Below are 13,503 nucleotides of genomic sequence, written 5' to 3'. Positions count from 1 at the left end.
CACGTGTTGTTTTTCTACTCTTTCCTGTCACGTGACTTTAGTTACGTTTTTATTTTTCTCTACATATACGACGAAAAGACTGTCTCACAAAATCGCTTTTATTATTTACTCTCTCGATCTTACCGATTCGATTCGACTCGATCAACCAACCAACCAATCGGCAACGCGGAAAAGAGGCAATATAGGTGCGATATATTCGACTCCAAACGCGCACTTCTTGGTACACATGCCTTTTTTAATATAGGATTCTCTCGTCGGATTTATTGGCGATACGGCTCTTATAGAAACTTATGTCACGCGAAATAAGCGATGTGTTAATCGTGACAACTTCTGCGACAATTTCGGACGAAAAACGATACGGGAATCGATGTCAGGTTGAGAGAATCGTGCAAACCGATTATGCGAAGCGAGCGAGAGAGCTCGGTGAACCCGAGCACGATCGAATACCGAAATTATGCAATGCGATAACAATTCCCTTAATATCGCCAGACAATACGCCTCAAGATTTGCATGAGAGGTGTGGAGCGAGAATACACAAGGGGAGAGAAAGAGAGAGGGAGAGAGAAGAGAAGGGAGAAACGTACGAGCGGTTGTATCTTATTGATCATTATGATTATTCCCCATAGCAGACTGCGAATTCACTCCGAGACTGCGGGGCACGACCGCTATTTGCATAAGCAATGCATTTTGATTCGTAGACCCACATTGTACTCGGCGTACTGGGGAATGACATAAATAATGCATAGAATAATGATAGCGCGCGCGGTGCGTCCCGCGTGAGCGCGCGAGCGCGAAAGCGAATCTCTATCACGAAACAAGACGAGACGAGACGATTCTCGCGCTCGTAATTCTTCGGTATGCTGAAATTGCGGTGCGCCGCGGCGGCGGCATGAATTTCGTTCTATTCTCGTTAACCATTACCGACGCGCCGTTGTGTTCAGCTACCAACTCGCTGCTGTGATTCGAACACGTGTCACTGCAGGTCACACCTGTGCGCTGTTTCACTCGAGACAAAGTGTAAAAACTTGTCTAATATCAGAAATGAGAGAATCTCTGACGGAGAGAGCGTAAATGTCTATTAGACTGAAATATATACAACTAATGTAGCGATATATAATTTATAGTGATTTATGAATTTTTTGTTATCTCGATATATTTTCGAAATACATTATAAATAAAATAACTCGAATACTAAATAGTACTTAAATATTTAATTATATATAATTAGAAAATAAAAAGAGGTAATATATAATTATATACAATTAGAAAGTAAAGAGGTCTAATAATAATACGTGTGCTACATTTTCTTCTAAAAATTTCGCTAACAGATTTGATTTTTAATTTTGGTTCTTTTCAATAAACAGATGTTAATTACTATCAAACCAAGAGAGAGAAAGAGAGAGAGAGAGAGAGAGAGATTCAATATTTAAACAAAAAATGTAAAAATAATATACACGTAATAAAAGAAGTAAATGAAAAGTCCCGAGCGGGCTTGCACAAAGTACGCAGTAGCGTGTGGAGTGTGAGCGGTTAATAAAACCATCACGGCAAGATGCTATTTTCAGGAAGGAAGGCGGTAACACCACGCGGCATCAGCGTCTATCTACCAGCTTGGTGTGTCCACAATACGTTCTTTTATACGCGTCAATCTGCCCGTGTTGCAGCCGGGGTACGGCCCATAATGCCCGGCCCCACGATGACGCGCGAAACCAGCTGAAAACACCTGACGCGCATATACGCGCGTTTATAACGCGCCCGCACGATTCTCCGTCCCGGTTCTCCGACACTGGGCACAGGCCACAGGCGCTCGTGCAGATCGCTCGATAAGAGGCGACCGCGGCAGTTTAACCCGCCGAGCAATTAAGGTGATACGATCGGCGTTCTCGTGAAATAACGTCACACCGCCGCCGCCACCGCTACAGCGCTCGGGATACGTGAATAAACGCCACCCTTCGTCCCTCTCCTCGTCTTTTCCGCTCTTTCCTCTGTTTAGCTCTCTCTCTCTCTCTCTCTTTCACTATCGTGCACGACTATATTATTTACATGAACGTTTTGCATAGCGTTTCGCGTGCGTGCGACGACGATGACGACGTTGACAACCAGCTGTGCGCGCCCGGAGAGATCACCGCGCGAGAGACTTAATAACACACGCGCCGTGACGTTTATATATATACATGCTTCGTTGTACGTCGTCGTTGGCAAATGTAACATGACCGCTCTTCAGCGAGGCTGATAATATCCTCTTCAATTCTGAACGCTTTCGCCCGATATTGTTTTATGCTCTTTTTTTTTTATAGAAAGGAAGCAAAAAGAATACGATAATCGTGAAACAATATTTGGGCGTCCGCGTGGATTTGTCAACGCGCAATATAATAAAGAGAAATATATATATACATATATATAATATGCTATTGCAGGCATATCGCAGCGCGCGTTCTTTGAACTCACACGGGTACACAGTAGTGATTCAGCGGGGGTGTGTACAGAAGTCACAAAAGGTTAAGAACCGCTATGTTGTATCATATACTGTGTCGCGTTTCGCGTGCGCTTTTAAAAACAAACAAAAAAAAAAAAAAAAGAAAGAAAGGAAACAAACGTCTGATCGGGACGTGAAACACGAAATAACAGAAAAAGAGAGAGAACCGCGGCAAAACGCAAAAAAAGAGCAAGCACAGAAAAGAAAGAGAGAGAGAGAGAGAGATAGAGAGAAATGAAGATTAAGCGAACAGAAGTCGCGGGCAAACAAAGGGCCCGAAAGCTATGATTCGGCCGTTTCGAGTAGACCAGGTAATTACTGATGGTTGAACCGCACCAAGACAGATCCGCGTCTTTTTCCAGCGAGCGCTCTCTTCCTATTCTCAATCCGGCTCTCGACCTCGTCGAAAAGCGGGAAAGGCGAAAAAAAAAGAAAAAAGGAAAGAAAATGTGAGAGAAAGAGAGCGAGAGAGAGAGAGAGAGAGATTCACGACGAGAAAGGAAACACTACGACGGTAGATAAAAGCGCCACGAGAGAAAACTCTCGGTCGGGCTGTGCGCGAATGAGCCGCGCGTGGTACTTTAGCGTCGGCACAAAGGGAGCTCAAATATCGGCCAACTGTCGTGGCCCGCTGCTGTCGTCTCTTCCAACTCGCCGGAACAACCGGTTCGTCGTTCGCTTCTCTCTTCCCCTTTCCACCGTCTGGTACACGCTCGGTCGCCGGTGGAAGCGAAAGAGAAAGAGAGAGAGAGAGAGAGAAGAGACAAGCTCCTCTTCGACAAAAGCGATGGCGCTACAAAAGCTCCGGCGATAATAGGAAGCACGGCGGGAGCCACCCTAACAGTTCGGCCACCTAATCTGTTACAGTCATAAACCCCGTTCTTGTTCTTCTCTCTCTCTCTCTCTCTTCAGTCAAGGCTTGCTCGTTCACGGTGCCGCCCTTTTACGTGCGCTTCTCTCCCCGATGTGTAGCTCACCCTTACATAAAATGTTCGTCACTCTCTCCTTCCCTGTAGTTTTTTGCAGATTGATTCTATCAGCGCGCACTCGTCCCGTGCCGACGGTTATCCTCTCTCGCATCGATAGGCGCGTGTACAAAACGCGGTTTTATCTCTAAAAAATTTTTAATGCTTCCGATGATCGAATATGATGCCTATATTTTTGCCTTGGTAGACGCGCGCGCCTCTCGCAGAGCGTCAACGGTCCTTGAAGAGGGCGTTGCAGGATCCTCGGTGGGGAATCTGTAGCACGAAGGGTCGCGGTCCCCTCGGGACAGAGAGGTCACGGAGAAAGAGAGCAGGGGGAATATGTTATAATTACCGCCAAACGGTGGAGCAAGAGTCACGCGAGGGAAAGATGGGATCTCGTGCCTCCCTATCTACCTTTCTCGCTTTCGACAGTTTCGACACTCGCGACAATGACGCCCCTTCCGAATCTCCCGAGACCGATATACCCTCGTCGCTCTTTTCCATTTTTGGTTTTTTTTTTTTTTTTACGACGCGCCGTACATCGCAGAACGCAGCCAGCAACGTCCAAATGAAATTTCTAAGGACACCAGACTCCCGCGGCCACTCTTACCGCTCTCTCTCTCTCTCTCTCTTTCTCTTTCTTCCTCACGATAATCTCGTTATACCCACGCCGAGGGCGGATGGTAGAGAACCGCCGGCACCCTTGTTGTTGTCTGGTCTCTCCCTCTTCGAACGACCATAGAGGGAGAGCAGCAGCGCCCGTTGAGGCAATGAAATCCGAGCGGCCACATCTCTCGAGAGCCATCTAAATTGCGATTCTAATCGGCGCCGCTCTCGTCAAGCGCCCCCGACCATCCGTTTTGCGGATCATAAATGTGCGATCGCGCTGAGTCATAACGCGTGTGCGCGCGCGCGCCCCCGGGCGAATTGAAAATAACAGTTCGTGATTCGTGGCGGAAATGAGAGAATAAAACGCTCGCGGAAATAATCACGGTCCGGCGTACGTACACAACTCGAAAAAAAGGGAAAGATGTTCGAAAACACATGCACGGATAAAACGGAAATGCGTTTGTTTATTCCGCGATATTCGGAAGAAAGAAGACCCATCGTCAGACCATATGTTGTATTTGTAATTTAAACAAATAGATTTTTTTCTACATATAACAAGGCCACGTTTGATGTTTCGTAAAATTTCGTTTTTGCATCATGTAATTTTTTTATCGACCCTCGCGTCCGTGAAGAGAGAGCGCGAAAACTTGCCGATCGTTTTTTCGACGTGTGATCGGATACGAGTCAAAAAAAAAAAACAAAAAAACGAAAGCGGGACGGCGACACGAGGAGAACGAGAAAAGAATGTCTCCCTTGTGTTTCCGGTTTGTCGAGTCAAACCTTGCGTGTGTGTGTGTGTGTATCGAAGCTATCTTTCTCGACGATTTATCGGATACTCTTAAAAAATATCTGGTCTCATTTTTGGCGAACAAGCTACAGTTAATGTGAATTCTCATTACGTATTTTGTTCGCCATTAAATATTCGCAGGACGAATTTGTGATACGTAGAATGAAAGTTTCTCGTTTACACAGAAGGCGTCTTGAAACACTTTTCCTGTTTTTGTCATCTCATATTTTACGAGAAAAGACATTCTTTCAGCGAAGAAAGAGAGAGTTATGACGCGACGAAAAAAACAAAAAACAAAAGAATTTTTACGTCACAAAATTTTACGCCGCGCATTTTTCTATTCTTCTCTCGATCAAAAAAAAAAAAAAAGGAAAAAGTACAGAACGCTGTTATTGCGTCTCGACTGCGTAAAATACGGGAGGGGTCTTGGCGCGTAAGACGCCTTAAACGAGAAAGTGCGAAGCAGAAGGAACGCGCGTGAGTGGGAATAACGTCGAAGGAAAAAAAAAAGACAAAAAGAAGGTAGCCGCGCATGAGACGCTCGAGACGATACGGTAGCTGGCGTGTATATCATTAACCTCATCCTCGTTTTTCGTCTCCCCCTCGCGCGCGCGCGCGCGCGAGCGCTCGAGCACAGCCGCCCCCATCCCACCTCCGTGACAAGCACCGGGGTCTCAACGGTCCGATGAAACAGGAATGCACTGTCTCATTCTCTCGCCCGCGTCGTCGCATCGCGACCCCTTGCGCATGTTTCTCTCTTTCTCTCCCGCCCGCGTATGTTATGTGTACATTCTCTCCCGTGCCCCTCGATACATCTTCTTTCTCCGTCCATCGAGAGAGTGATACTCGCTCCGTCCCTCTTCCAGATGACTCCGAACCGGCATGCAGCACAAACGAGTAATTAACTATCTCCGTGTGGGACACGTGTTCCCATCGTGTTCCCCCTCTTCTTCTCCTTCCGTTTCTCGTGTTTCTCGCTCCCTCTTTCTCTCTCTCTCTCCTCGTTCTCCCGTTCTCTCATCCTTCACTTCGCTTCACCGACTCTCTCTCTCTTTCTCCATGTTTGCACACACTCTCTTATGTTAATTCGGCTTAACGCCCAGAAGCCCTCGAGGGGTCGGGGACATCGCCGAAAAATTACGGGCGATCACGAAGAGAGGGAGAGACGGACCCACGAGAAACGACCGGGGTGGTCACGGACGATCTCGTCGGAAAATAATAGGGATGTTCGTCCGCTCTCGTGTGTTACGAGGGGTCGAAATACGTAAGGGTCGTTCTCGCTCGACCGCTCGCGCTGCACGTTTGCGGGATTTTTACCACGTTATTCGTCATACTCTGCTCGATGTGACTTGGCACCACTCTGTCGAGTCACGCGTTGACGTTTCTGAAAGTAGCGTCGTTATTTTTTTTTTCGCGATCCACTTTGTTTGAGAATCGTCGAACAGTCTCAAGGAAAGCGACGTTGGTTTGTGTACGATGATTAAGTCATTAAGGTGATGAGTCACTCTTGAAAAACGATTGCATTGTGTCTGTACCAAGAATACATATGTATTGTTTTAGTCTCCCCGGTCAATTTGTCAGCTCGGTATTGCCTTGTTGAGTTTTGCCGTACATTTCGACAAATAAATATGAATTTTGCAATTGCTGACAGCATCGAAAAACTTGTTCCCTTTTTTCGATTTTAATTTCTACTTGTCCAGATATGATGTGATTGTCACCATTTATCAATTCATGATTCGAAAAAATGTCGCATCGATGGAATAGAGAGAAAGAGAGAGAGAGAGAGAAGCGGAAGAGAAAGAGAACTAATAAATTTGATTATTCCGACGTAATTCATAGCGAGCGTCTATAATAGCTAGGTGGTAGTAGTACCCGAGCACAAATTTATCCATGGTATTCATCTTCCCATTAGCGGTGAATAATTTCGTTGGCGTTTACGTGCCAATTTCCCATTCGTCCGGGCTGTAAGATGATTGGCCGCGGGGTAAAGGAGTCGATGTCGTCGTCGCACCCGGTCACGACCTCTTCCGTTCTCATATTCTCGTTCGTAGAAAAATCGAACCGAGAAGGGTCAAAAGCTACGCGAGAACGGATAACATCGGATATAAATGTAATAGCTGTCGGCGGTGCCGCGATATAATCTATATCAACGAGTGTTTCTTGCCGGCGTGTGTAAAATATGAAAAAAAAAAAACAATTTCTTTGACATTTGAGAATTTACACTTTGAAGTACGTTGAACGGAAAACAAAGTTTGGCAGCGATTAAGAAAAAAAAAGAGGGAAAGATAAATATCATTTTCAAAGCCACTTTTGTTGTATACCGAAATACAATCGGTCGAACAGAACGTGCCGTGACCGCAAAATAACTGTTTTATTGAATTGTAAAAAAAAAAAAAAAACCCCACAAAAATACGGAAGAAAATAGGAAAACGAAGGACATATCGACAACACGAGAAGCTCAATGGCAATTAGTAGCTGTTCTACCGAAGAAACCGAGAATTTTTACCTTTTTCAACGATAGACCATCCACAAACGACTCTTTTCTGTTCCGGCTACCTGCAGTCTCGGAGTGCGTGCCCGCATTTATTGCCTTGTCCTTACATACAACGTGTTTGTAAAGACCCGCCGTATGTTCACGTGGCCGCAGATTCAACGATAAAATAGAACGCACTTTTTCCCCCTACAAAACGTTTTTTGTCAAAACCGTTTTGAAAGGGAACCGAAATCTCGACAATCAGGTGTGAAATTGTATATTTGCAGGCTACGGTAAACGTGGATCCCCAGGTCGGAATCGGACTTACGAAAACGACGGGAGGGGTCAAACCCAGAAGGCTGCGGGAAGTGAAAGGAGAAACTGGGGAAGGCCAAATTAGAAATAACCATGAGGACCCGTGGGTCAACCCCCCGAAGCCTCCTTGGATCAATCCCAGTAGACCAATTTACGACACCCCGAGGGCTTTGAAGGGATATCTCTGGAAACTCGAGCGCTCGTTTCTGTCTGTTGTAGAACCAGAGAGATTATTTCGACAAGCGCGAGGATGAAAGATTTCACCAGATCTGTATATAATCGCTTGTTCATTCTGTTTGTGCGTTTCACCGAAATCGTCGAGTTTAGAATCTTTCAGCTTTTGAACAACACAACGATCGAATGTGATTATAATAGCTTAATTTTTTTTTCTCTCTCTCTCAAACCAACAGCGATTATTATTGCTTATTACATCGTAAAGCGCGTTAGTAACCAACAAAAAAAAAAGACGCAACACGGAATAAACGAGTCAAAAGATCGCGCGTCACATCGAGCGTGTTGATCGGAAGGGAGGGAGGGAACGGCGAGAAGGAGAGGCATTTCACTCGGCTCGGCATCGATTGCGTGTATCACGCGAAACCGCTTCCTGCGCGGTCGCCGCACATTAGCGCGTAATTGTATCCAAAGGTAAATACAGACGTCTCGCGATAAAATCGGTAAACGCCTCGCGCGTTACACGTTAGCATTGGCAGATGTGCCCGGCGTAGCGCGATAAGAGGAACCGGCCGCGAGAAGGAGAAAGCGTAAGGAAAGTGGAAATTAAAACCATCGCGCTGCTCGTACGTACGTACGTACATACATACACACTCATACACACACACACATTACATACACGTATGAGTGCACAAATGCGGCACGTACAAACACGCGCGCGAACGCCGCAAAGTTCCTCCATCCATTCGTCGGCGCGGCACCGTGTAATTACGTCGGGCGAGAGCACGAGATCGCGATCCGACTCGGCCAGGAAACGTATAATGGGAGTATAATGCGTGAAATTTACTGGCCGCATCGGCATAATGGACGACGTGACGCTCAAGATATCACCGTGATTCCATATTTCCGAGTAATGCGCGAGCGGGACGCGCGGCGCGCCGAAGCGTGTACGTACGGCGCGCGGGTTGTACCGCGCGCCGGTTAAGATCTCGGATTTTAATTCGGGCAATTACCGAGAAGAAAGAGAGAAAAGATATTACTGGAACACGCCGGAACGGATCGCTCCGGTTTCCGATATCTTTCCCTCTTCACCTCGCTCCGAATATTCGCATTAACACATCGTGCATATTGTACATAGGGTGTCTGAAATTGTTTGACACAGTCGAAGTGTTGATTGTGGGTTGTTCCGAACAGAAAAGTCAGATACGATTATGCAAAATTTTTGCATTAGTTATTAAGATATTAATTAATGTGTATATTTCTGTGTAGAAAAAAAAACAAGAGAAATTCGATAACCTGCTAATATAAAAATTTATTAGCGCGCAAACTCGAACGTTCGAAATGTGATAAATGTAAAATAAAATTTGAAAATCATTGAAAAAACAGCAAGTTTGCGCGTTGGGTACAAAGTTCGCAGATAAACGGAAAATCTTCAGCAGCGATAAAAATGCGCCGAGTGTGCTGCTAAGAAATTATAATAAGCACGAGAAAACTTTCCATGTTACACACGTTTTTTTTTTCAAGCAACGTGAGAGAATTGCGAAGTCTTGCGCAATCGAAAATTGTCATGTTACTAATTAAGCGGTATCGATTGTATCGCTACGTATTAATAGCGAGCGACGAGCTCAAACACAAAGAAGACGACGACGAAAGAGTCTTGGGACGACCGGTTGTGCTGACGAGCGGGAGTTTTTTCAGCTGTGCACATTCGAGCGCATTTGAACAGCGTGTCGGCGCAAACAGACCGATTAAAAGTACCAATATTTGCCGAATCGGGGGTCCTGCGCAAACGTGCGCGCCGTACAGTTTACAGGAGTTGGTAACCCCGGCGACGAGGTCCGGTCTAATGCGCACGTGTGTACGCGTGTACGTATGTAACGCCGTTCGTTCGTTCGTTCGCCCGCTCTTCCGCCCCGTCCGTTCACGTTCGCAATGTGTACCCTACTAACTAACGTCAGCACTTCGCACCGTCCGTTCTTATTTCCCCGCTAGTTACGGATCGTCGCTCGTCGTCGCCGACCGTTTTTCTCCTCCTTCAGTCCCGAAACATTCGATTATACACACAAAGTAACAAAAAGTAATATGTTCAATTTAATATTTTTTTAAACTAGAAAAGTTAAGTAACCGACATTACACACTTTTAATGTGTGTGTGTGTGTTCGTTGTTTTGACTTCAAGTACAATGTAAAGAAATGTACAAATTGGTGACACCTTGTACACGCGAGAAGAAACGGGTTAGATCGATCTCTTTTCGAGCGAGTTTCTCACCGGTCTTGTGTACGCATCAAAAGTGCTACAAGACTATGTCGGATCGTATCCCCCCATGTGACACCCATTATTATTTAGGGTTGGGTCTTTTCCAGGGTCTCTTTATTACGCAACTCTCTAACAGGGAGCAGAGGAAGGAGAGAGCCGCCTCTCTTTTCTCGGAGTTAATGACATCGGAGCCGAAGTGACGTATGACTCTTGTCGCGCGTCACACCAATTATCGCCCACAAGAACTGATAAAACACGCCGATATCTTTTTTTTCTTTCCATGACTCACGTTCAAACGGTTATTCCAACCGTTGCGCGATTAGCGAACCGCGAAAAAAAATTGTTTGTCCGCGGCGCGAGTTGCGACCAACGTCCGAGTGCGTGTCGTTCTCTTACGCGCCTTTTTAGCGTCTCGAGAGCGTTGCATCGCGCACGAGACGAAGAAAAACAAAAATAAAAAAAGCGTTAATATCCTGTACAATGGTCGGAGCGCGACGAACGTTTGTACCGGCGCTCTCGAGCGAGAAAGAAAACCAGGGAGAAACGGCGAACGTGACGGAACTACGCAACGACCCCGGGAGAGCCCGTTGGTGGACGACTAAGTCGCCATTATCTCGACCGGGCCATTAAATGCAGACAGCGCGACCGAGTCTCTCTCCTTCTCTCTCTCTCTCTCTCTCTCTCTCTCTCTCTCTCTTTCTGCATAGACAGAGAGCTCTCCGCTCGATTCACGGATCAACGACTCCGACGTGCCGTGGCGAAACGCTTCTCGCACGGTCGCGAAGCTAATGCCGGGGACGCGGTGGCGAATGCGATTGTTCCGCGTTCGCACCGCCGAATTTCGGAATGCGCACGGTTGAAAAGGAAGCGCACGCATGTGCGACGCGCATTACACACCGCAAATTCAATTTTGTTCAAACTTTCGCTTCCTCGCAGTCGTCGTAAGTACGTATGTATGTACGCACGTAGTATGTAAGTTCAACATCTGTAATTTGCGACATGTGTTTTCACGTGCCGATGCACACGAACGCGCCGTCGCGAAATGGCCTGGTTGCACGAAACCGGGCGTGCGTGTTTTTGTAGTAACGAAATTTTTTTAGCGAGCAACGAGAAATCCGATACGCGAGCGTAGCGAAACGCGCGCGTCCCGCCGAGCGTGTTTCTTCGTCGCATGCGCCGAAAATCGAAATATTCTCGTTGAGAAACCGACGCAGAAACGAAATTCGAGAAGTTCGTTCGCGGAGTCAACGACGGATCGTATTACCGAGGTGCAAATCACCTGGCTCGGGAGTAACGGGAGCGCAATCGAGCGCGAACCATATTGTGTGCGAAAAAAATTGCCTATTTCCCGTCGTCGGTTATACAGCCGAAAAGAAAATGAAAATGAAAAAAAAAAAAAAAATCTTGCCTAATGCGTTTTAAATCGCCACGAAGCATATTACTTTTTCTCGCGCGCAAAAGACTTCGACGGAAAAACATTCCGAAAGATCGGAAGCTCGAAGTCAGAAGCAACGCGATCAAGGACGAAGTTAAACAGCAATATAAATAAATTATATACGTAAATCGGTCGCGCGCTACTAACCGCGCCGGCCCGTCGCGACGAATGCATTTAAGATAGAACGTTATAGAAACTAAACCGGACGCGCGTGTGTAAGCGGTTTCGAAGACATAATCGACGAAAGCGCACGGCTACCGACAATAAGCCGGACGAGCGATTATTGCGGAGAAACTTTTCCCAGGTTCGACAATTACACCGAGAAAAAAACAAAAATATTTCTCGTCGACACGATCGTTCCGTCGACTATTGGTCCGAAAATCATATTCCGAGCCTCGTTATCGACGTGTGTCATCAGAGACCGCGGGGAATCACTTATACAGCTGCTCCAATTTTATTCGACTCGAGAATCCGCAGCAATTAAATTCGATCGCTCTGTGTTCGAACGAGGTTTACACGGCAACTGCGGTCACGCAATTTGTTCCCGGCCGCAAATGTCATCATTGATATCGGAGGTTTATATATAAATAAACATGTTGTTGTTGTTGTTGTTATTGATAAATGAGCAATCAGTATACGTACCGGATGCCTGGCGGCAGCAGCGGCCACGGCGGCTGCGTTGATACCGGCGCTGGGATACATCCTTCCTGACGTGGTTTCCTGCACCCGACGGCGCGTTCGACGAAAGAAGTTGTGTATTTATTTATATAATATATGCGTATGTATGCAAGCGTGGGTATGTGTGTGATATATCACTCTGGCACTTTTCAGGGACCGCGGAAACGCGTCATGTCACGTGGCCGACGACGCACTGTGCACCGAGACGCGAGTATGTGCAACTCTTTAACAATAACAATAATAATAATAACAAACAACACAACAATCGATAATAAGAGACTGAGCCGACGCACGGTGAGAGACTTGGAATATTTTTTTTTTTTTTTTTTACTTTACTACACTTTGACGAAAAAAACGCACGCTGCACCGCTGCGATATGTCGCTACGATGCCGACCGGCACACGCGGCGATGACGTGTCGGCCCGCGACGTGCGTTCCTGTGCGACGTAATTCGCAGCAACAGTCCGTCGTCTCCCCGCCGAAAATCCATCGGCGGTATCCAATCCATCCAATCCGTCGCCACTACCGTCTCTTCCCCATTCGAGCGCGAGCGGCCGCTTCAAAACACAACAACCGTTTGCAACGCACGCGCACGCGAGTCAATTCGGATAGTCAACTTCGGGACCCGACAGTCAGATAAGAATGCCGGTGGTCGTTACGTCCATTCGGTGGTGTCACGCACGACAGGACGCCGCGGAGTGCAATGATCCCGGCGTCGCCGCGCTCTTCTTTGTGTTCGCGAACGACGCGGCGCGCGGCGTGCCCTTTTTTCGGTCGGTAAGGCAGGAAAAACTGCGCGACGATGCCGTTCGGAGCCGGACAAACACCGGCCGAGATTTCTTCACCGTCGCTTGTGGCAACGACGATTACATATATATGTGTGTGTATATATATATCCCGACACGTTTATTACACAACGATGTTTATTTAAGTTTACTTCACCGTTGTCTCCTTGTATATCCTCTGGCTGATAAACCGTTGTGTGGACAACACACCGAGGCACTGACACACTATACACACTCTCCGTTGTTTACTCGAGACGGCGCGCGCCGTCGGAGGTTAAATCGCTGCGCGAGTGAACACGCTCATGTAAGCGCGCGCGTCTCCAGGATCTTCTTCACTTCGATACGGCGGGCGACCGCGCGACGACAAGTCGGTCGATCTCCAAACTGACAAGGAGTTCTCGACGGTCACGTGACGAAATAACCCGACGACCGTCTCGTAAAAAGCTTTGCGAAATATCACCGGCACAAGCTCAACCTCTCCCTACAGCGGCTGCGAAGCGACTGGTGGGCAAGTTGATAGAGGGGATCGCGGCCCACTCCTCTCCTCGCG

The 13,503-nt window shown here is 47.0% G+C and overlaps 1 protein-coding gene across 4 annotated transcripts in view; it reads right to left on the bottom strand.

The window, feature by feature from the left end:
* Positions 1-13,438, bottom strand: part of LOC109858709 (protein groucho-1-like) — a 74,658-nt gene extending 61,220 nt beyond the window's left edge. For all 4 annotated transcript variants that reach the window (XM_020436237.1, XM_020436229.1, XM_020436255.1 and 1 more), the window contains exon 1: positions 12,133-13,438. In XM_020436237.1, coding sequence (XP_020291826.1) covers positions 12,133-12,192 — 60 coding nt within the window. In that variant the 5' untranslated portion in view covers positions 12,193-13,438. The remainder of the gene's footprint in view (positions 1-12,132) is intronic.
* Positions 13,439-13,503: the final 65 nt, after the last annotated feature.

The sequence above is a fragment of the Pseudomyrmex gracilis genome, unplaced genomic scaffold (genome assembly GCF_002006095.1).
Source record: "Pseudomyrmex gracilis isolate BER0280 unplaced genomic scaffold, ASM200609v1 scaffold_6, whole genome shotgun sequence".
NCBI lineage: Eukaryota > Metazoa > Arthropoda > Insecta > Hymenoptera > Formicidae > Pseudomyrmex > Pseudomyrmex gracilis.
Note: the sequence above shows the minus strand (reverse complement) of the source record. Positions and strands in the feature narration are given on the sequence as shown.